General features: G+C 46.1%; 1 protein-coding gene and 1 pseudogene across 1 annotated transcript in view; one reads left to right on the top strand and one right to left on the bottom strand.

Moving 5' to 3' along the window:
* SPOCD1 (SPOC domain containing 1) overlaps positions 1-24,654 on the bottom strand; it is a 39,539-nt gene that overhangs the window by 944 nt on the left and 13,941 nt on the right. Inside the window, exons 4-16 of the mRNA XM_024978949.1 lie at positions 10,351-10,392; positions 9,184-9,360; positions 8,645-8,737; positions 8,466-8,526; positions 8,064-8,154; positions 7,132-7,291; positions 6,877-6,993; positions 5,195-5,320; positions 2,681-2,792; positions 2,314-2,464; positions 1,866-2,001; positions 1,259-1,348; positions 781-967 (exon numbers count right to left, since the gene is read on the bottom strand). Of these exons, the coding sequence (XP_024834717.1) occupies positions 781-967; positions 1,259-1,348; positions 1,866-2,001; positions 2,314-2,464; positions 2,681-2,792; positions 5,195-5,320; positions 6,877-6,993; positions 7,132-7,291; positions 8,064-8,154; positions 8,466-8,526; positions 8,645-8,737; positions 9,184-9,360; positions 10,351-10,392 (1,543 nt within the window). The remainder of the gene's footprint in view (positions 1-780; positions 968-1,258; positions 1,349-1,865; positions 2,002-2,313; positions 2,465-2,680; positions 2,793-5,194; positions 5,321-6,876; positions 6,994-7,131; positions 7,292-8,063; positions 8,155-8,465; positions 8,527-8,644; positions 8,738-9,183; positions 9,361-10,350; positions 10,393-24,654) is intronic.
* Positions 14,236-15,179, top strand: LOC112443220 (large ribosomal subunit protein uL13-like; annotated as a pseudogene).

Genomic DNA, 24,654 nt, shown 5'->3' with positions numbered 1-24,654 from the left:
CAAGAGAGCTTTCCAGCAGTAAGATGGGGCCCATGAGGGGCTGAGAAAAGTAAGTATGCAGCTTTAAGATGCTCTCATGGTGTGAGAACGGGTTCACTGGCTGAGAATGATGCATGGATAGTTTGATCTCCAGACTGTGATTCTACCATAGAGTCCCCAGATCAGGCAGCCCAGAAACATCAAACCCTCTGCTCAGGAATAGGCACACCCCACTCCTTGATACCACCCCACCCCTGCCCCCAACCATGCTTTCCTGGAGCCACGCCCTGGAAGCTACCCATGCACAAAAGCCAAGCCTGGCCCAGGACAGCAGTGGTAAGAACATCCCTCCTTTCTCTTTTATTTAGGCCTGGCTTTCAGCCAATTATTTCTGGTTCCTGCCTCTGCTCTGCCATGTTTGAGTCAAACCTGACTGGCCAGTGAGTTTCTCACTGGCTAAGTGGTGGCTAGGAGCCCAGTTTCTGCTACTGACTGACTCTGTGACTCTAGACAAGTCACTTGCTTTCTCCCTACCTCAGTTTCCTCATCTGTGAAATGAAGAAACTAACTACCATTCTGATAGAGTAATGTTGAGGACTGACTTAATATTTAAGTACGGCTTTCAGAACGCTGTCTGGCACACACTAGGCGGTATACCAGTCTGTTCTCACACGTGCCTGTCTCGGGAATTCCCTGCTGAGGCGTGCCTGCCTCCACAGAAATGGGGTGACTATGTCAGCAATGCCCGTCTGGTCACCCAGTGAGGGGAGGCGGGGTGTGGGACAGGCCTCGGGCACTCACCTGGACCTCCAAGAGGGCGCAGCCTGGAGGGCAGGGGCTGGAAGGCAGGCAGGGGCAGCAGGACCACCCTCGCCTGTTCCATGGCTGCTAAGCCGTGGCACTGCTTGTTGTTGAGGTAGGAGTAGAGCAGGTGGCAGTTCTGGGTGTCCCGAGAGCTCTGTGGGCACAGTCTGACCACGCAGATGTCCTGTGGTTGCAGGAAGGAGAGCAGGTTTAGCAACAGTCATGCTTTGCTCCTGTGAACACCCCTGGTCTCATCTGAACCTCTGAGAGCCGTGTGAGCAAGAGTGTCCCCATTTTTCAGAGGTGGGAACAGAGGGACTTGCCCAGGGTCATACAGGAGGTCTTAAGTCACTGGGGGGGAACTGGACCCGGATATCTTAAACCAGGTCTCTGCTCCAGAGTTGGAGCAAAAGAAAGCTCAGGGCTGGGGGGACAGTGCTAGGAGGAGAGGTGGTTCTTACGGATGGGTGGTTACCTTGGCCTCAGCTGGACAGATGCTGGCCAGAAAGTCCCAGACAGCGTCAGGGGCGATGCAGCTTGCCGAGCGGATCACCTGGGGCAGGGCCTGTAGGCAGGTAGGACGGCCAGTCAGCCTCCCAGCTTCCCACCCATTTAGGGCAGACTCAGGACCAGCTATCTGGAAGTCATGGCCTGTGGCCAAGAGGACGGGCAGGCAGTTGATCAGGGCCCCCCATGGTTGTTGGGGCCCTAATTACTCCTGGAGGCCTACAGCCTGTCCTGGCCAATCTGCAACTTCTCAGAAACCCCTCACTCCCTCCTCGAACCCCTCATCCAATGTTTTAGCTGATCACTCGCTCACTCCTGGTTTCCTCTGAACCAGGCAACACCAGACCTCGTCCTGGGTCCTTCCTGCTTTATGCTTTGGGTTACAAGGAGTCCTTTGCCCATGCGTGAAGTGAGGCTGGCATCTCATTTGCCCCTATGCCTAGCACGGGGCCAAGCACAGAGAGGGTGCCAATGATTTAAGAATGATGAGTGTGTCAATCAATGAACGGCGGTGTGTGTAGCTGAGGGGGCTGGTTAATGTGCGAAGAAGTCCCTGAAGAGCAGGGCAGGAGCACCTGGATGAGGCGACAGCTGTGTCCCGAGACCAGCTGGGCCCTGACCCGGAACCGCTTGATGCAGAACATGTCCAAAGACCCCTCCCAGGGCAGCTGGGTGGGCAGGGCCTTTGTGGGCCCAGCAGGCATCTGGAGCCTAGGAGGGAGAGAGAGACAGGGCCAGGCAGAACAGGTCATCAGGGCTTCCCCAGCAGCTCCTTAGTTTTCAGAGAAGGTCTTGTGACTCCAGTGGGTGCTGGAACACTGGTCCAAGTAAGGCCTTACAAGGCGGAGACCAGCAGGCGGGGGTGATTAGTTCCATTGCACAGATGGGCAAAGTGAGGCCCACACAAGGGGCAAGATTTGCCTAAGGCCATATGAAAAAGCCCAGGTTTTGTCTGCAGCCCCAGTGGGTGCCTCGCCTACCCACCCTGCTGGGTTGCCCACCTCCTTGCCCACTTCCCCACACCTGTCCTTGCACGTTGCTAGAGGCTTCTCCTTGTTTTGGGGCATATCTGGAAAGGACACAGGAACTTGGCTTGTGGCTCTCTGGAAAGCATGGTTCCGCATCCTCCTTGCAGCTTTGAGTGAGCTTGGCCGCTCACACGAGGGCTTCCAGTCTGCAAAGAGCAGAGGCAAGAGCTGAAATGGAGGCCAGGAGCTAGGCTGAAGCCAGCCTAGGGCATTACAAACTGGGTTTGAACAAGGTCCTTTTCGAGGTGACCTGGGACACCCTGCCACCATCGCCCCAAGTCATGAATCCGTGTCGCTGCTGAAGCCCACGCCCAGTCCAGGCCTGCCCGCCGCCCCTGCGCCCCTCCCGTGTCTCCCCCGACCCGTGCAGATGCGGCAGCTGGGGTCTAGGAAGTGGTGCTGGTGCTGCTCCATGCTGTCCCTCGATGTGGCGGGCAGGGCCCGGGGGCCGCCGTCTATGGACACCATGGGTCCCTGGGAGGCACAAGAGGAGAGAGGAGGTGGGCTGGGGAGGCGGCTGGGGAGTCAGGAGGCCTCCTGTTATATGGAGGCCTCAGCGATGTGGTTTTGTGTTTCTAAATAAACACCCCTGGTCTCATCTGAATCTCTGAGAGCCAAGTAAGGAAGAGTGTCCCCATTTTCCAGAGGTAGAAACAGAGGGACTTGCCTAGGGTCACACAGTAGTTCTGCAGTCACAGGGGGAACTGGACCCAGATATTGTAAACCAGGCCTCTGCTCCAGAGCTGGAGCAAGACAGAGCTCAGGGCTGGGGGGGGGCGGTGCTAGGAGGAGGGGTGGTTCTCACGGCTAGGTGGTTACCTTGGCCTCAGCTGGGCGGATGCTAGCCAGCAAGTCCCAGACAGCGTCAGCATAATTCTTCAATTACAAAAGTACCATGAACTTATTACAAAAAATTTAGAAAACACAGAGAATTTGAAAATAAAAAAACAAAAAATCATTCTTTGTCTCACCACTCAGAAGCAACTGCTGATATTTTGGGTATTCCTTTATAATAGTTTATCTATACCCAGAGTTTCAGGAATCCTTTTGCTAAAAGAGCTGGGGGATTTCCCTGGTGGTCCAGTGGGTAACAATCTGCCTTCCACTGCAGGGGATGTAGGTCTGATCCCTAGGCGGGGAACTAAGATCCTACATGACACAGGGCAAGTAAGCCCGCACACCACAACTAGAGAAGCCGGCAGGCCGTAATGAAGATCCCTAGGATCTTCTAAGGGATCCTAAGACCTGACACAGCTAAATACATAAATAAATAACTTAAAAAAAAAAAAAAGGAGCTGGGATCATACATGCAAGCTTGTCTTTTCTGTCCATGAACCACAGCAGAGGCATCTACCATGTTACACGGTCCCTAGAGACACAGCACTCATGGGGTGGACTGGAGTGTGCGCATCACCATTGTTGCACTGCTGAGTGACAACTGGGTCATGCCCAGGCTTTCACTAGTACAAATAACACTGAGGACATCCTTGAGCAGAAAGTATTTTCCTAAACTTTCAATTTACCTCCTTAGGATGAGTTCATAAGCAGATGACAGAATCGGGGAGAATGAACATTTTTCAAGTCCTGATGCCCGTTGCTAAATGAGCCTTCTACCTTACAATAGAACCAGCTTTAAACACAGAGCAAACATTTCTTTAGGAAGATTTGAAAAGATCTTGAAACTTACTTTTGCCTTAAAACCACCTCTAGAGCAGTGGACAAGGCTCAAGCTTAGGAGTCAGACAGCCTAGGTGCCAGTCTCCCCCACTGCCAACTAAGCAACCTTGGGTGTGAGGTGCCTCACCCATCTCACTCATTGTGAGGTCTGAATGAGGCACTACTTGTAAAAGGGGCACATAGTAGGTGTTCAACCAGAGGGACTGCTATTCTGTGTCATCTTCCCCTCCTCTACTCTCCAACCACTCTCTCGACCCATCTGTCTCTGGCTCCTCCCCCTACATTTGCATTCAACTTTCTCAGGGAATGCAGATTGGTTTGGGTTAGGGAGCAGCCACACCCCCTTAGGGCTCTTCTTTGCAACACCAGCAATTCTGGTTGTTGGCTTGGATACTGGTGCAGAAGAGTAGGGATTTCTGTTGGTCATGGCCACTGCCGTTTCCCCAGGAAACATGGCTCAAGGGACCTGCCCGACACTCCCCTATCCTGGACACACAACTGATTAGACCAGGGTGAACATCCAATCCATGGAACACCCAACCAAAGCCAAAGCAGCCTTCTCCTGGGAGTGACTGAAGTGAGCCAAGGAGGCGCTCCGATTGGCTGCAGGAGGCTGACAATGGATTGGATGGATTCACTGATTGGAGGGCTGCTCCAGCCTGCTGGGCCAAGTGCAAGATGGAGGAGCCAAGGGGGTGAAGGAGCAGGATGTGCACGAGGATCGGGCAGACCCCAGGGGAAGCAAGGACACGCTGTACAGACGGCCGGGACTCCACGCCGCTCCCTGCTGGAGCATCCTCAGTCCTTCTGCAGAACAGAGTAAGCCTCTGCTCCTTAACATTCCCTAAAGTCACTGCCTCAAACAGCGTGGCCCGCCTGCTTCCCAACCTGGGATGTGGTCGGAGTGCCTGAGGTTGGGGGAACTACAGAGATGGGACTCACTACTCCACACGTGGGGTTCAGCCAAAAGGCGGGGGAGCAGCACTGAGAAGGTGTCGGCAGGCCCCGTGCCGGCAGCTGTCTCGCCCCATGCTCTCCCAGACCGTGTGCAGCAACCGACGTTCCCTGGTTTACAGTGAAAACCCTGGGCCTCAGCGTAGTCAGGTGCCTTGCCCACAGCCACACGGCTGGGGAGGTGAGGGCTGGGGCCCGTGGGCACAGGCCCTGCCTGGCGACCACCAGGTCAGGCTCCCACTTACCACCAGGTCCTCCAGGGTCAGCGTCTGGTCCTCGTCCCGCAGGATCTCGACTTCCCCTTTGTGGGTCAGCTTGGAGGCCGGGAGGCTACGCGGCTCCCTCTGCAGCTGCTCAATGATCTCCAGGCCCTGGTAGAGGGGGCAGCCCCTGCTCAGCTGGGGTTGTGGGGGACTGGCCACCAGGAGCCCACGTGCTCCCTTTCCTCCCCTGCCATGCCAGCCGGTTGCCTTCCTCCACACCTCTACTTCTGCAGCTCCCTGCTCCCTAACCCAGAAAGACCCACCAGCTGCCCTACCTTTCCATAGTCCACTCATTCACCCTCCAACTCAAACCCTGCCTCCCCCAGGAAGCCTTCTTGAGCTTTGCTCCTCCCACAAGTCAAATCTGCCCTAGACTATATCCCACCCACTCTCTGTCCTGCAAAGAGTGTGTCGTCGAGAAAGCACAGCCACTGGCCACCAGCTGCCACTAATAAAAACCCACAACGTGGTGTGGCCTTGGGCAAGCCCTTTGTGGCTCTAAGCTTCAGCTGACCTGTTCTTTAGAAATGAAATTAAGATTGTCATATTAAACAGCTTATATAGAGTGCTTAGCCTGGAGTCTAGTTCATAGTATTTGCTCCTTGTGATCCTTATTGTTGATCAATGTCATCGTATCTGAAATGTTTCTGGAAAGCTTATCTGTCCCTTTCTAACAACCCCTGGAGAACAGAAGCCCAGTCTTCCCTGCAGGGCTGGCTTTGTGGGCATGGGCTCCATGCAGTAGCCCAGGGCCCTGTTCTAGAAGGGCCCCATGCTTCATGCTGCTGTTGTCTTGAAATTCTTCATCATTCAACAAAGTGCTCGCGTTTTCATTCTGCATGGGCCCCACAGTTTACACAGATGACCCTACTCCCTGACCCACAATGCCCCGACAGAAGCTCAGACTGCAGTGGGCAGATGCACCTAATGGATTACACTATTAATTCTAACCAGCCTAGTGTCTGTCAGAACAAGGTCTTACTGCCCCCAGTCCATCCATGGGCCCCACTCCCTCGGTCAGTCCCCCTCTCTCTCACTGGGCCACCAACAACCATTACACAAACATCTCCCAAAGCTGGCTCAGTGCCCAAACTTCCCCCATCTCAGAGCCATTCCCAGGGAGGGAGAGACCCACAGACACAGAGTATGTGGGGGTGCAACTGTGAAGTGTGGGGGGCTGTGGGCTTCCTCACCAGGCCCGGGGCACCAGGAAAACATTCAGCCTTTTCTGGAATTTCTGGGGCTGGAACTGGAGCAGAGGCGTCACACTGGGTCTACCCACCATGGATGGCAGATGATATTCCTGGACTCCAGAGTCCGGGCCAGCATCCCCAGTCCCCCCGCCCCCGACCCTGACACACACACACCCCGAGTCCAGCTCCACAGAAAAGCCAGGGGACGACCACACCTCAGGGACGTCACCTCTACCAGGCTCTCCATCCTCAACCCCCTTCACTTCTGCCTCTTTTCCTGTTTTATCCGCCCCAGTGACAACAGTCTCTCTGACCCTCTCCCCGTCTGCCTGCTCTGTTTCCTCATTTCTGTTTCTGTCTATCCTGTACTCCCGTCTCACCACCTTCTTCCTCACTCTCTGTCTCTCCAGCTCCATCCTCGAGCCTCCCCCAAGTCCCTCTGCCAGGTCCTGACCTGATCTGACAACTCACCCTCTTCTCCTCCTGGTCCCGCCAGCGGGCCAGTTCTTGGGGGGCCAGTTGGACTGAACTCATCCGCACCAGGCCGTGGGGGGTGATGTCTCCATGAACCACTTTGAGAAACAGCTCCTGCAGGGGTAGGGGCTACATCACGCCGCTTGGAGAACCCCCACCCCAACCCTGCGGGCACTCCCAGGTCAGGCTCCCAGATACTCCAGGGCTTCCCACCTCGGAACAGGCCCCAGCCCAGCCCGGAGGCCCGCTCACCGGGTTCCTGGGGTCCCGCAGGTTGAACAGCAGGCTGCGGTACTTGGTCTTGTAGCGGCCATTGGTGGCTTGTGTCAGGTTGAAGAGAGCTGCCTCGATGCCAGCAGCGATGCCCTCCACGACCTTCTCACTAAGCACCAGGTCTGGGTGCTTCCGACGGCTGTGGGGTGGGGAGGGGAACAAGGGTAGGGCCAGGGCACTGAGCCTGAGAGCGAGCAGGGGTGCGGAGCAGGGTTTGGGCCAACTCTGGTTTCTACTCTGAACATTTTCCTAAGTGAACCCATCTCACTCTGTGAGAAACAGGTACTATCATTCTCCACTTACAGACGGGTGACTGCTGCTCAGAGAAGATAAGGAGCTTGCCAAGGCCACATAATGAGTGGAAAAGCAAGGTCCGATTGCTCGGCCCCTGCTCTCCCTGACCAGTGAACCAGGGTATGGATGGATGGGCAGAAGCCGGGGGGTGGGAGGATAAGGCACTGGTCAGTGCAGAGGATGGAGACCTGGTCCTGGGTATAACCCTGAATCAGCCACTGACTTGCTGTGTGGCCTTTGCAAAATCCTGCCCTCTCTGGGCCTTAGTCTCACCATTAGTAAAATGAGCGCTCTGAGCTCAGATCTCTGAGATGGTCCCAGCACAGAGTCGCCCTGTGTCTGAAAGCATTTTCTGTGGGTGATATCCACAAGGACAGAGCAGACACTGAGAGCTGCAGTGGCTTAAAGGAAAAGCGCTACCTTGAAGCCAGAGAGACCCAGGCTCAAATCCGGCTCTCCACTGGCTTGCCATGTGGGCAAATGACCTCACAGGACAAAATGCGGTTAGTGATAGACACACAAGCCCTCAGAACACAGCACAGCCCCGGGAGGTGGGACATGCGAGGGCAGCCCTTCAGGGTGTGCCAGGTGTCAGAGGAGGGGGAGTAAGGCCTTACCGACTCCACAACGCCTCCTGCATGGTGCGGACCACGGTGCCCCGTATCCCAATATCCAGGGGTGGCTTCTCCTGTTGGGGCTGAAGCTGAGCTGTGGGGAGAGAGTGTCATGGGCTCCCAGGGGATGCTCAGGGGCAAGGGTGTGGGGCAACTCAAGGCTGAGGGGCTTCAGGAGGTAAGGAAGGGGTCCCACCTCAGGGACCCAAGGTGTCTAGGATGTCTGTCTGCTGAGCCCAGGCAGCCAGCAGCCCCACCCCTTTGGGGAAGGACTGCAGGCAGATGGTGGGGGGAGGAGAGGAGTCCCAGCAGGGGTCAGGCCAGGAGCTGGGCATGAGCCCGTGTGTCCCCAGAAATTCCTGGAAGACAGGCGGCTGCTGAGGGGCACCCTCCACAGCCCCTCACCTAAGTCCTCGCCCCCTGCTTGTTCACCAGGTTCCTCCTCTTCAGCCTCCACTGGGCTGCGCTGTGGGGGAGGGGTGAGGAACTGAGGCCTTGTCCCTGGGTACAGCCTCCCAGCCCCAGGGTCGGGGCCGGGGGCACCGTCTCCCCAGCCACCTGTGCACCCCCACATTTGCCCTGACCTGTGTGAGCTCCAGGGAGGGAGACTGCGTGGCCAGAGCAGAAGCACTCACCCCTAGACCCTCAGCACTGGGCTCCTGAATGCGAACCCTCACCTGCAACAGAACGAGGAGGCAGAGAAGAAGGGGGAGTCCCTGGGGTGCAGGGAGTGACTCCTGGGGATGGTGAAAGGGGTCAGAGAGGCCACCAGGACCCCCCTCCCCAAGGGAGGTGGCTAGAGGATCCTGGAATGGTGGGACATGCCAGCTGGCCAGGAAGGAAGGTCCATGACCACTCTCTCCCCAGATGCATGGAGGCCACGGGCCCTCCCGCCCTCCCTTGCTGCATGCAGTCAAGCTCCTGAACTCAACAGTGCAGGGGAAGGAGCACACAGACACCAGGTTAGATGACGGTCTAACGCACCCCTGGCTGTCACATTCTGTGTGACTGTGGGCAAGTCAGAGCATCGCTCTGGGCTGCAGCAACGTCTCTCTGAACCACATGCCCATGTGTCTCTCCCAGCAGGATTAAATGATGTCAGTGTAAAGACCCTGTTCTGTACCTGGCGCCTCACGCGGCCCCGGGCCCTGCGCCTTTTCTTCTTTCTGGGCCTCTGGGCAGGTGAGGCTGAGCTGGCCTCCATCATGTCCTCCAGAACCTCCAGCTTTGGAGGTAGCTGCCCCCCTGCCTGGCTGTAGCTCACGGCCCCCAGGAGGCAGATCACTGGTTCGGAACCAACCTGCCAGGGGAGAAGTGCCTTTCAGACTGCTAACCTCACCTGCAATTTACAGTCCTTTCTCTTCCCCGCTGAATGGTAAGCTCCATGAGGACAGAGAACACGTGTGTCTTGGCCCCCACTGTACTCCCAATGCCTGGAAAAGGCCCAGCACACAGTAGGGTTCAGTAAATGTTTGCTGACTGCCTGGCCTCCATCCCAGGAAAGAAGCCTGGCATCATTCTCATTCTCTCGGCTTCGCCCTTCCTCCCAGCCACGTTCACAGTTACTTGGACCCTATACCAAGACCCTTCTCACCCTTATGACCAGAGATGCATCTTACCAGGGGCTCATATCCTGTTCTGAGTCCACCCTCTCTTTCTCAAAATCTCTGTCAGGCCCGTTTTTGGGGATCAGTGACTTGCCTTTTCCCCCTGAAGCAGCCACATGGTGAACATATCCATACCCCTCTGAAAGCCTACTGATCATCCCTCTATTACCCAGAGAGGAAGCCCTTCATGACCCATTCAAGGTGCAGAGTAGTTCTGGGTCTTCTGATGACCTATAGAACCTATTCTGCTCCCCTTTCTGCTTTGGCCGCCAGGAAGCTCAGTTTTAACTTTAAACCTAGCAGTTGTACCTTTCCAGGATTGGTAGAGTGAGGGGTTGTTAGTAACAAGATTTCCCCTTCTCCTTGCCCTTTTCTTGCTTTCTTTAGACTTTTATCCCATTTAAGTGTATTTTGATTCTTCCAATTTATTACAAGTCACCAGAAGTTGTTTTAAAAGTAGGTGGATCTGAAAACTAATCCTTGAGTGAATGATCATGAATGGTCAGGTTCCAAGGTTTGGGGGAAGATGGAAGTCTGAGAGTCACATCATAGGGAGTGGGGATGCTCTGGAAGAGGGCAGGCAGGGGCAAGGGCCTGGGATTGTCTCTGGGGAGGACCCCTCCCACCCCACCAGACCTCAGAAGAGGAAGAAAGAAGAGCAGTAATAAAAAGCAAAAACCTACGTAACACACAAGCTTCACTCCATGGGCCATTCTCATCGTCTCCTTGGAGAGAAAGAGGATAGAAAGATTAGAATTCAGAGGACCCAGTGACCCCCCCTCCCTGCAGTGAATTCATAAGAAGACACCCTTACAAAGGTGAAAGATGTATATTCAGTGTTCACCGGGTTGGCATTTGTAACTAAAAAACGGGGTACAATCCAATGTCCATCAAAAGGAGAATGGTTAGTAAACAGTGACACAGTATACTATGGATTCTAAAAGTGAAAGCTGCTCAGTTGTGTCTGACTCTTTGCGACTCCATGGACTATAAAGACCATGAAATTCTCCAGGCCATAATACTAAGTGGCCATTAAAAAGAGTGAGTCAGTAAAAGCCACCATTTGTTGAGGGCTTATAAAGCAGCTGGCTGTGGAGGGAGCATGTCATACATGATCCTACTAAGATCTCTGAACACCACCATGGACTATGTACTATTTCTATCCCCATTTTATAGATGATGAAACTGAGGCTCAGAGAGGCTCTGAAAAGTCCTGTAGCTACTAAGCGACAGAGCTAGAATTAGAATCTAGTTCTGTCTGACTCCAAAGTCCAGGCATTTAACTGCTGGGCTATGTGGAGAGCACTGACAGATGTGGTAAGATTCATGGAAAGACGTCAAGCTGCATAGTTGGGAGAAAAAGAAAAAAATAGGTTATGGAGCAGTACATGTTGCATAAGCCGATTTATGTAAATATATATTTATAGATGCACAATACAGGTTATCTCTGGGGAATGAAATTCCAGGGGGACTTTTACTTTCTACTCGCAGACACCTGGGTATTTATGTTATTCAAAATGAGCATGTGTTTCTTTTACAATTACATACTATTTTTAAAATTAGAAAGTTCAGAACAATGTGTGTAGTGTGCTACCATTTGCTTTAAAAAGAGACAGAATTTTTAATTTGTATTTGCTTGCATCTGCATAAAATACCTCTGGAAGTATCCACAAGAACCTGGTAACAGAGGCTTCCAGTAGGAAAGGAACTGAGAGCTGGGAACAAGGTTTTTCACTTTTTTTTTAAACCATGGGAGTGAATCAGCCTTTCAAAAAAGTAAATTGAGAAAAAAAAAAGCCGGGGGGAGGAGACAAGAAAACAGGATATCTGGGAAGGAAAGCAGGCAAGAGATTAAGAATGGTCTTTACAAGTTTAAAACCTTTAGGCTGGCCCCTGTTCTCAGGGGTCCACATACCAGTGTTATGAGGCTCCAAACAACAGGCAGCAGAATCAGACTGGCAAAGACTTCAGATACTGGACTTATCAGACAAGAATACAATGTATGTACGTATAATATGCCTAAATAAATAAAAGGTGAGGGGACTTTCCTGGTCGTCCAGTGGTTAAGAATCTGCCTTCCAATGCAGGGGCATGGGTTTGATCCCTGGTCAGGGAAGTAAGATCCCACATGCCTCAGGGCAACTTATACCTGCACACTGCAACTAGAGAAAGCTTGCAGGCCACAATGAAGACCCAGTGCAGCCAAAAAAGAAAGAAAAAAAAAAAGAAAAGGCGAGGTCAAACACATCAGTCAGTTCAGTGGCTCAGTCGTGTCCGACTCTTTGCAACCCGACGGGCTGCAGCACGCCAGGCTTCCCTGTCCGTCACCAACTCCCAGAGCTTGCTCAAACTCCTGTCCATCGAGTCGGTGATGCCATCCAACCATCTGATCCTCTGTCATCCCCTTCTCCTTCTGCCTTTAATCTTTCCCAGCATCTGGGTCTTTTCAAATGAGTCAGTTTTTGGCATCAGGTGGCCAAAGTATTGGAGCTTCAGCTTCAGCATCAGTCCTTCCAATGAATATTCAGGACTGATTTCCTTTAGGATGGACTGGTTTAATCTCCTTGCAGTCCAAGGGACTCTCAAGAGTCTTCTCCAAAACCACAGTTCAAAAGCATGAATTCTTTGGTGCTCAGCTTTCTTTATAGTCCAAACATATGATGAAGGGCAAAAATACACATAAAAGACCAAGCGTATTTGGTTGGGAACCAAACACAACTTCTGGAAATGAAAAATATGATAATAAGTATGAAAACTTAAAAAGTCAATATATAGGCCTAACAGTATTAGACAGCTGAAATAAGCTAGTGAACTAGAAGATAGGTTTAAAGAAATTATCCAAATTATTCACAGCACAGAGACCGTGAAACACAATCAAAGAAACACAAAAGACAGAGTGAAAAGCACTGATTTCACTCAAACCAAAGTCCCAGAAAGAGAGAACTGAGCAGAGGGAGTATTTGAAGACAGACGACTAAGAATTTTCCAGAATTGATAAAAGACAACAATTTACAGATTCCAAAAGCATAGTGAATTTCAAAAAGTTTAAGTAAAAGTAGATTCACACCTAGACACATCATAGTGAAACTGCTCCACAACAATGATAAGGACATCCTAAAAGCACCAAGAGAAAAAATAACCATCTAACACTTTGCTAACCATCTAGCACTGACAATGTGCTATTACTGTTATGAATACTCTCCATGTTAGTTCACTGAATCCTCACCATAACCCTGTGAGTTAGATATCGGTACTGTTATTGCCCTTATTTTACAGAAGAGGAAACTGAGGCACATAGAGGTGCAGAAAGGCTAGTCAGTTTCCTCAGCGTCATACAATTAGTAAACCAGAGACCTAAGATTTAAATCCTGGCAGTCTGATCCCAGGGGTTTCCCTGGTAGCTCAGCTGGTAAAGAATCTGCCTGCAATGCAGAAGACCCCGGTTTGATTCCTCGGTCAGGAAGATCCGGGGGAGAAGGGTTAGGCTACCCACTCCAGTATTCTTGGGCTTCTGTGGTGATTCAGATGGTAGAGAATTTGCCTGCAATGCAGGAGAGCTGGGTTAGATCCCTGGGTTGGGAAGATCCCCTGGAGGTGGGCATGGCAACCCACTCCAGCATTCTTGCCTGGAGAATCCCATGGACAGAGAAGCCTGGTGGGCTACAGGCCATGGGGTCGCAAAGAGTCAACTGAGGTATAGAGCAAAGTGATTTGACTCACTGAATCTGTTCTTTTTCAGATTCTTTTCATTATAGCACAGGCAACTATATTTAATACCTTGGAATATATTGAATATAGTTCCCTTAGCACAGGGAACTATATTCAATATTTTAAAATATATTGAATATAGTTCCCTGTGCTATAATGAAAAGAATTTGAAAAAGAACAGATTCAGTGAGTCAAATCACTTTGCTCTATACTTGAACCTAACACAACACTATGAATTAATTATACTTCAATTAAAAAAAGTTTTAAAAATTTTGATATTTGGCAAAACTAATACAATATTGTAAAGTTTAAAAATAAAATTAAAAAATTAAAAAAAATTATCTTAAAAAAATTTTTAAATAAAGATATCATAGAGAAAAACCGAGAGTTTTTTTTAATGATTTTATCTTTCTTAATAAACGTTAAAGGATGAACTTAAGGCAAAAGGAAAAAAACATGATCCAGACAGAAAAGCTGAGATGCAAAGAGGAATTCTGACGAAAGAAAATGATAAATATGTGGTTAAACCTAAACAAACACAGATTCTATGAAACTATAATATTTGGGTCATTTGTGGGATTGGGAAAATAACTGAGGACTAACTTCCTAGATAACAACATCACATAAATTGGGAAGGTGCATGCCTAGAATTAAAGTATTCCAAGATCCTGTTATTTCAGAGGAAGATAGTAACTACCTTTATACTTTGATAGCCTAGGTATTTCTGTTGACATTTCTAACAGACATTAAAAAAATGTAAATAGGACACCAAAGACTTCCAAACTACTAGAGAGATAAAAAGGAATAAGAAAAGGCTGTCAATCTAAAAGGAGGCGATAAACCCCACTTGGCTGCCAAAGATGGCGGAAGGGCAGGTCATCGTGCTCAACGCCCAGAGCCATCATGGCCAAGCAGGTGCTTCTGGGCCTGAAGGTTGTGGTCGTGTGCTGTGAGGGCATCAGCATCTCCGGCAAGTTCTACAGAAATAAACTGAATTATCCGGCCTTCCTCCACAAACGGATAAACACCAACCCCCTTCTGTGGCCCCTACCACTGCCGAACCCCCGAAGGACTGAGGCACACTGCTCCATCAGAGCAAGCGAGGCCGGGCCGGGCCGCTCTGGGCCACCAAAGGTGTCTGAAGGGACCCCCCACCCTACGGCCAGAAAAAGCAGATGGTGGTTCCTGCCACCCTCAAGCTTGTGCGTCTGAAGCCCAGGCAGAAGTCTGCCTACCTAGGGCCCCTGGCTCATGAGGTTGGCTGGATGAACCAGGCAGTAAAAGCCACCCGGAAGAAGAGAAGAGAGAAGGCCAGGTACCATTCTCGGAGACGTAGTAGCTAATGAGGCGATGGAAGCAGGCCGAAAAGAACACAGAAGAAAACTGACAAACTCACAGACGTCCTCAGGACCCATGGGTTTCTAGTCTGAGCCCAATAAAATGGTTTACTCGTCATGCTTGGCCTGGCCTGGCCTTCCTCCATCACCACACCAGGCTGCGGGGGGCCCCCAGGGGCTGCCATCCAGGTGCCACAGGCAGCCTGGGGCTTAGAAGACCGGGTACAGCGGAGGGGCCTTTGTCGTGGCTGTTTAAGAAGGGCCTTTTTAAAAGTGTAGACAGGGCTGTGTTGTCTACGTGGTCTAAGGGCTGTGCAGGCACAACTTGCCTGAGACCTATTCCTTCATGAGAGTTTTAGGACATAGGCGGTTGGAACAATCAGTGCTATTGCAATCCTGGCAAAAGTGAGCTGGAAGACTTAGTTGGAAGGGACACCACATTGAGTACAGGAGTCTGCTTAAGCTTCCCACATGGTTGGATATACACGCAGCTGCTAGGCTGTGAGACAATGGCTAGGCAGCACAAATCTGGGGTTCTAAAAGGTATTTATGGAAGGGAAGTGCAGCCAAGGGGTCACAGGCATTCCCCCTGTGTCTTCCCTATATTTTGTGATCCAAAATTAATCAATTAATAAATAAATAAAAGGAGGCAATAAAAGGGAGAAAGTGTATAGGAAATGCATGGTATATTCAAAGTAAGGCAGTAGGAATAGGTTCAAATGAATCGATAAATACAACAAATGTAAATGGATTAACACTTCAAATGAATACAAAAATTACCAGATCTTTAAAAAAGAAAATCCAATTATAAGATATTTATAAAGGAATTTGAAAGACAGTAGATACGTGTATAACAGAATCACTTTGCTGTACACGTGAAACATATGTGTTAATCAACTGTATTCCAATATAAAATTAAATTAAAAAAATAAAATTTTTAAAAGGGAAAAAAAGTATTTGTAAAACCTATTTCTAAAACACAGTGATGCAAAAAGGTTAAGAGAAAAAAATGGAGTAATATGTGAATGGGTAAATACTAACCAAAATAAAGTTTTATAGCTACACTAATATCAGATAAAACAGATTTTAAGGCAAAAAATAATGAGGTAAAGACCTTATTACATAATGACTAGCAGTTTCATCAAGAAGCTGCAACAATTCTAAATGCATAGGCATCTAATAACATAACCTCCAAAACAGAAAGCAAAAATTGGCAAAGCATGAAGAAAATGTCAAATCCACATTGTAGCAAGAAATTTTTATGTATTTCTCTTAATTATTGTTAAATTTAGCTGAAACAAATCAGTCAGGAGAAAAAAGATTCAATGAAAACAATGAAGAAGTTTAATCTGTGTACATATATACAACACTGTTCTTAACAACTAGAGTACACATCTTTTCAAGTATACGTGCGACATATGCGAAAATTAAACACAGCCTAAACCATAAAGCAAATCTCAGCAAGTTTCAAAAAATGAGTATTTTTTAGACCAACACTGCCCAATTAAATAAGAATGTGAGCCATAGGTGCATTTTTAAGTTTTCCAGTAGCCACATTAAAGAAGAGTAAAAAGAAACAAGTGAAATTCATTTTATATTTTAATTAACACATCCAAAACATTATCATTTCAATACGTATTGAGTTGGCCAAAAAGTTCCCTCGGTTTTAAAGTTAAAAACAAAAGACGCATTTTTCATTTTCACCGAGAACTTCATTGGGCAATCTATTCACTGGTTGTTCCACTACCTTCTGCCATTTTTCAAGCAACTTCATAATTCCATCTCCCTAAAACATTTTATCTTTTTGAGCAAAGAATTGTTCCAGGTGCCTTTTATAGTCTTCCAGGAAATTGAATTTTTTCCACTAAGAGAATTTTATAAGGACGAACTAAATAGACATCTGAAGGTGCAGTGTCTGGTGAACATGCAGATGAATCAGAATTTTCCAGCCAAGCTGTAACAGTTTTTGCCTGGTCATCAAAGAAACATGTGATCTTGTGTTATCCTGATATACGTAGTCTGTTGACTAATTCTGGATGCTTTTCATCAAGTGCTGCCTTCAGTTGGTCTAATTGCGAGCAATACTTGTTGGAATTAATTGTCTGGTTTTCCAGAAGGAGCTCTTAATAGAGGACTCCCTTCCAATCCAACCATATATACAACATCACCTTTTCTGGCTGAAGACTGGCCTTTGGTATGGTTGGTGCTGGTTCATTTCACTTGCCCCAAGATCTCTTCCATTCTACATTACTGTACAGTGTTCACTTTTCATCGTCTGTCACAGTTTGTTTTAAAAACGGAACATTTTCATTATATTTAGGTAGAGAATCGCATGCAGAGATACAGTCAAGAAGGGTTTTTTCGCTTAACTTATGTGGAATCCAAACATCGAAGCAATTAACATGACCAAGCTGGTGCAAATGATTTTCAGTGCTTGACTTGGATATTCTGAGTGTGTCGGCCACCTCTCATGTGGTGTAACACTGCATGTGTGCTCAGTCACTCAGTGGTGTCCAACTCTTTGAGCCCCCATGGACTGCAGCATGCCAGGCTCCTGTGTCCACAGGATTCTCCAGGCAAGAATACTGCAGTGGGTTGCCATTTCCTCCTCCACGGGATCTTCCCGATCCAGGGATCAAACCCACATGTCATGTATCTCTTGCACTGGCAGGCGGATTCTTTACAACTGAGCCACCTGGGAAGCTGGGTATAACATTAATTTTAATTGTTCTCAATTAATTCCATGATTTGATCCCTATCAACTTCAATGGAAAGATCTCCCAGAGGATATGGCAACCCACTCCAGTATTCTTGCCTGGGAAATCCCATGGACAGGAGCTACATTCATGGGGTTGCAAGAGTCGGACACAACCTAGCGACTAAACCACCATCAGCACCACTTTCAACTGGTCTACCCAACCGTAGAGCATCATCCAGCAAGCAATCTCCAGCATGAAACTTCGAAAACCACTTCTGACATGTTTAATCACTCACAGCACCTTCTCCACACACTGCACAAATCTTTTTTTTGCATTTCAGTTGTGTTTTTACCTTTCTTGAAATAATAAAGCATGGTATTCTGAAAATGTTTCTTTTTATCTTTCATCTTCAATATTAAAATATCTACCCAAAAATTCAAGATTGCGGGGAGAAATACCAATAATCTCAGATACACAGATGACACCACCCTTATGACAGAAAGTGAAGACAAACTAAAGAGCCTTTGATGAAAGTGAATAAGCAAAGTGAAAAAGCTGACTTAAAATTCAATATTCAGAAAACTAAGATCATGGCATCCAGTCCCATCACTTCACACCAAACAGATGGAGAAACAATGGAAACAGTGACAGAATTTATTTTCTTGGGCTCCAAAATCACTGCAGATGGTGATGGTAGCCATGAAATTAAAAGACACTTCCTCCTTGGAAGGAAAGCTATGACCAACCTAGACAGAATATTAAAAAGCAGAGACATTACTTTGCCGACAAAAGTCCGTCTAGTTAAAGCTATGGTTTTTCCAGTAGTTGTGTATGGATGTGAGAGTTGGACTATTAAAAAAACTGAGTACCAAAGAATTGATGCTTTTGAACTGTAGTGTTGGAGAAGACTCTTGAGAGTCCCTTGGACTGCAAGGAGATCCAACCAGTCTATCCTAAAGGAGATCAGTCCTGAATATTCATTGAAAGGACTGATGCTGAAGCTGAAACTCCAATACTTTGGCCACCTGATGTGAAGAACTGACTCATTGGAAAAGACTCTGATGCTGAGAAAGACTTAAGGTGGGAGGCGAAGGGGACGACAGAGGATGAGATGGTTGGATGGCATCACTGACTCCATGGACATGAATTTGAGCAAGCTCCAGGAGTTGGTGATGGACATGGAAGCCTGGCTGCTGCAGTCTATGGGGTCGCAGAGTCGGACACGACTGAGCAGCTGAACTGAACTTAACTGAACACAAGAATTCACCAATTTTGATGTTTTTTAAAATGCATGCTCATATGACAAGCCTAATAATCCATATAAAACATTATTAATGAAATTTTAATTTCTTTTTTTCAGTGACTAAGTCACTGAAATCCAGTACTGTATTTACAGTTATAGTACATCCCAAAAAAGGTCCGTCTAGTCAAGGCTATGGTTTTCCCAGTGGTCATGTATGGATGTGAGAGTTGGACTATAAAGAAAGGTGAGTGCCAAAGAATTGATGCTTTTGAAGTGTGGTGTTGGAGAAGACTCTTGAGAGTCCCTTGGACTGCAAGGAGATCCAACCAGTCCATCCTAAAGGAGATCAGTCCTGGGTGTTCATTGGAAGGACTGATGTTGAAGCTGAAACTCCAATGCTTTGGACACCTGATGCAAAGAGCTGACTCATTTGCAAAGACCCTGATGCTGGGAAAGATTGAGGGCAGGAGAAGAAGGGGACAACAGAGGATGAGATGGTTGGATGGCATCACCAACTCAATGGACATGGGGTTGGGTGGACTCTGGGAGTTGGTGATGGACAGGGAGGCCTGGCATGCTGCGGTGCATGGTGCTGCAAAGAGTCGGACACGACTGAGCGACTGAACTGAACTGAACATCTCAATTTGGACTGGCCAACTTTCAAGTGCTCAGCAGAGACAAGTGGCTAGTAGCTACCACATCAGACGACTCAGATAAAGATCACTTTCTCAGGCTACAATATGTATTAGTTGAAAAGCAATAATAAAGGCTTCTCTGGTGGCTCAGCGGTAAGGAATCCACCTCCCAATGTAGGAGACACAGGTTCGATCCCTGGTCCAAGAAGATCCTACATTCACAGACCAACTAAGCCCGTGCCCCACAGCTGTTGAGCCTGTGCGCTCGAGCCTGGGAACTTCAACTGCTGAGCCCACGCGCCACAACTACTGAAGCTCTTGCATCCTAGAGCCTGTGCTCTGAAACAAGGGAAACCACTGCAATGAGGAGCCCGAGCACGGCCACTACACAGTAGTCCCCGCTTGCTCCAACTAGAGAGAAGTCCACACAGCAATGAAGACCCAGCACAGTCAAAATTAAAGTAATGAACTAATTTTAAAAAGGATAACAAAAAAAATAGAGAAGGAAAGTAAAGAAAGAATGGAAATTAAGAAATATGCTTATAAATAGTACACAGGCCAAATAAAATGAGTAGTAAAAATTCTGAAATTCTGAAAACTGAATTATAATAAGAAAGGTTATATAAGAGAGTATGTGGATGCAGCTAATATGATCATCAGAGGTTCCTTTGTAACTTTAAATGACTTTATTAGAAACAAAATATAGAAAATTAATGAACCAAGCATTATTCTCAAAGTATTATAAAAATAAGAGAATAAACGGAAAGAAGTGTGACACTGAAAACAAATATACAACAGACAGGGTCAACAAAACCAAAAATTGGGTCTTTGAAAAGACTCAAAAAGCAGACAACTCTTTGGCAACAATAAGGAAAACAGGGAAGGCACAACAAGACAAAATTTGCAATGAGTAATCATGATACTAAAAAAAATTAGAGGATTTGTAAAATACTTTATGCCAACATGCAAGTAAATTTGAAAACTCAGATTAAGTGGATGCATTTCTAGATAGATATAACTTACCAAAATTGACTCAATGAAAAATTTTTAAAAAACTGAATAAACACATAAGCGTAGAATTAATTGACTCAGTAGGGGAGGATTATCTTCCCTAAGAAAACACCCGTCCAGATCTTTCTTTAACCAGTGATTCTACTGAAATGTTCAAAGAACAAATAACTCCAATTTTATACAAACTGCTGCAGCAAATGGAAAAAGAGAACACAGTCTACAATTCATTCTTTGAAGCTGCAAAACTGAATACCAAAACCTCACAAGGACAGTATGGGAACAAATCATTTCAGGCCAGTTAACTAACTCATCAATAGAAACACAAAATTTCCAAACCAAATACTATCAACATGAAGACATAAACAAGAAACATAAAACACATCATTATGTTCTGGAAACAAACACAAAACATGTTTATGTTTTCAGAAAACATAAGATATAACATGATCAATTGGGGTTTATTCTGGAAATGAAAGACTGACTTAACACTTAAAAAATCCAATTCTTTAAATTTACTAATATTAGTAAGAGAATAAAAAATCATATTATTTCAAAACCTGTAGAAAATTATTTCTTAAAATGTACTTTCCATTCATAACAAGCAAATCAGGAATAGAAGGGAGTTCCCTTACAAATATATACTATATATAATATATTATATAATATAATTATATAATACTATATTATATAGTATATATTATTATATATTATATAATATATTATAATGATATATATAAATACAAATATAGCAAATATACTGGTGAAATGGTGACCACATTCCCCTTAAAATCCAGAACAAGACAAGGCTCCATGCTATCACCACTTAAATTCAGTGTTATGCAGGTCTACACAATACTATAAAGGTCTCAGCTAGTACAATAAGGGAAGGGAGTAGGGGAGATGGAAGAATTGGAAAGGAAATAACAAGATTGTCATTATTTGCATGTTTCATGACTGTCTACGTAGAAAACAAACAAAATCCTAATAGATAAATTATATAAATAAAAGACTTCTGCAAAATCTATTGCATTTTATATACCATCAACAGCTAGAAACTGCAGTTTTAAAAACTACCATTTTATAGTACATCAAAAATACAAAGAAATAAAATGAGACATTATATGCTTTCAAATTAGTCTGCTTCCCAAAAAATAAAAATAAAAAAACTAATAAAAAAGAAAGATAATTTTAAAAAGACCAAAAAAAAAACAAACCCACTAAAAACAAATTAGTCAGCCCAGAACTCTGAATCTATACCTAATCAAAGCTCCAGATTCAACCACCACTTCACAGAAAATATAGAAAACAGAGGATCAGGTCTCACTATTCCACAGAGATGCAATAAGGTACAACTTAGCAAATAAACAAACAACTTAGTTTCTTCAAAAACAGACTTCAAGAGACTTAGAGAACAAACTTGCAGTTGCCAAGGGGGGAAGAACGAGGGGAAGGGATAGTTAGGGAGTTTGGGATTAACATGTACACACTGCCATATTTAAAATGGATAACCAACAAGGTCCTACTATATACCACGGGGAATTCTGCTCAATGTTACGTGGCAGCCTGGATGGGAGGGGAGTTTGAGGGATATATATATGTATATACATATATGTGTGCTATACATGTATGTATACTATACATATATACATGTATGTATACTATACATATGTGTATATACATACATGTGTGTATACTATACATATGTGTATGCTATAAATGTATGTATACTATATATATGTGTATAGTGGAGTTGCTCTGCTATACACCTGAAACTATCACAACATTGTTACTCAGCTACACTTCAATATAAAATAAAAAGATGTTTTTTAATTTAAAAAACTTTTAAAAGTTCAGAAAAAACAAGATTGGAAAGAGACCTGTGGGTTACATGTGCATGTTCAATTGTCTCTGACTCTGTGACTCCATGGACAGTAACCCCCCAGGATCCTCTGTCCGTGGGATTTCCCAGCCAAGAAAACCCGAGTGAGTTGCCATTTCCTCCTCCAGTGGATCTTCCTGACCCAGGGATTGAACCTGCATCTTCTGCGTGTCCTGAACTGGCAGGCAGATTCTTTACTACTGAGCCATCTGGGACTCCCATCTATAGGTTAAGAGAGGCTTAAAAAGCGTATCAACCAATTCTAACATACAGATCCTATTTAGACCCTAACTTAAAAAAACAAAGTATAAAAATAAATGATCATCTTTATGAGACTACTGGAAATTTGGATATGGCTACAGTCCATGGGGTCGCAAAGAGTTGGACACGACTGAAGCAACTTAGCCTGCGTGCACATTCACAGCAGCATACTTACAATGGCTATTAGGTGAAAATAACCTAAATTTCCATCAACAGATGAGTGGATAAACAAACTGTGGTAAATACATACCATGAAAGGTTAATTCACCCTTAAAATGGGAATGAAATTCTGACACATGCTACAAGATGAACCTTGAAGACATCATGGTAAGTGAAATAAGCCAGACACGTAAGGACCACTATTGTACAACTTCAGTTATGTGAGGTACCAAAATAGTCAAATTCAAAAAGACAGAAAGTAGAATAGAGGTTATGAAGGGCTGGGGGAAGAGGAGATTGGGGGGTTATTTAATGGGTACAGAATTTCAGCCTGCAAAGATGAGAAAGTTCTGGAGGTGGATAGTGGTGATGGCTGTACGACAATGTGAATGCACTCCATGCTGAACTGTGCACTGAAACGTGGTTTTAAAAGGGAGATTTTATGTTACGTATGTTTCATCACAATAAACAATTTTTAATAATTAAAAATTTCTGGGACTTCTCTAGCAGTCCAGTGGTTAAGGCTTCGAGTTTCCACTGCAGGAGGTACAGTTTTGATCACTGGTTGGGGAATTAAGATCCCACATGCTGTGTGGTGTGGCCAAACAACAACAAAAAAAGAATTTCTACCTATCAACAGACACCATAAAGAAATCAAAATATGAACTTTGGGGAAATATATTTGCAAAACATATAACAGGCAATGGAATAGTATCTAAAATACATATTTAAAAAATACATTAAATACATGTATTAAAAATACATACTTTATTTATTTATTTAAAAAACTCCTACAGATCAATAAGAAAAAGTTAAAACAACCAAAATTTTTTGGCAAAAGACTTAACAGAAAATACCAGAATTTATGCCAAGAGTCTCCTCAGTAATAGGGAAATGAAAATTAAAACAACAGTGAGGCACCATAGCATATCCTCACTCCGGCAAAAATTGAAGTTTGATAATATCAGGTGTTGGTAAAGATATGGGGCTACTAGAATTTGGCACTGCTGATGGGAGTACAGACTATTTTCAACCATTTTAGACACATCTGGCACTAAGTTGAAGACATGTACACTCTATAACCTAGCAATTCCACTCCCAGGAATATTCCATGGAGGCATTCTTGCCCATATGTACCAAGAAACATACAAAACTGTTCATCACAGCAGCACCAGATGTAACAGCAAAAAACTGCCAACAACCCAAATGCCCACATGGAGTCAAGGAATAAATAAATCATGCCATATTCATGCAATAGGATACTTGCTGCCAATACCTAGGATCTGTGTGATCTTGGGAAAGTTACTTAACCTCCCTGTGCCTCAGTTTTCTCGTTAGTAAAATGAGGATCATACCAGTTATCAACTTCCTAGTGTCAATGCAAGGATTATTACCATTATTCAAGGCTCTTAGAACAGTGCCTGGAAGACAGAAAGCTCTCTCTGTAAACTCTGATGTTGTTAAAGATTCCTTGGTTCCTGTCATTGAGAGAGTCTCTCCTGGCACCTGACCACACTTCAGTCTCTCCAATTCCCTTTAAACAATGTTCAGTTCAGTTCAGTTGCTCAGTGGGGTCCGACTCTTTGCGACCCCATGGAATGCAGCAGCCAGGCTTCCCTGTCTATCGCCAACTCCCGGAGTTTACTCAAACTCATGTCCATTGAGTCGGTGATGCCATCCAACCATCTCATCCTCTGTCGTCCTCTTCGCCTCCCGCCTTCAATCTTTCCCAGCCTCAGGGTCTTTTCCAATGAGTCAGCTCTTTGCATCAGGTGGCCAAAGCATTGGAGTTTCAGCTTCAGCATCAGTCTGTCCAATGAATATTCAGGACTGATCTCCTTTAGGATGGACTGGTTGGATCTCCTTGCAGTCCAAGGGACTCTCAAGAGTCTTCTCCAACACCACACTTCAAAAGCATCAATTCTTTGGTACTCAGCTTTCTTTATAGTCCAACTCTCACATCCATACATGACTACTGGAAAAACCATAGCTTTGACTAGACAGACCCTTGTTGGTCAAGTAATGTCTCTGCTTTTTAATATGCTGTCTACGTTG

This window comes from Bos taurus, chromosome 2, assembly GCF_002263795.3.
Source record: "Bos taurus isolate L1 Dominette 01449 registration number 42190680 breed Hereford chromosome 2, ARS-UCD2.0, whole genome shotgun sequence".
Taxonomy (NCBI): Eukaryota; Metazoa; Chordata; class Mammalia; order Artiodactyla; family Bovidae; genus Bos; species Bos taurus.
Note: the sequence above shows the minus strand (reverse complement) of the source record. Positions and strands in the feature narration are given on the sequence as shown.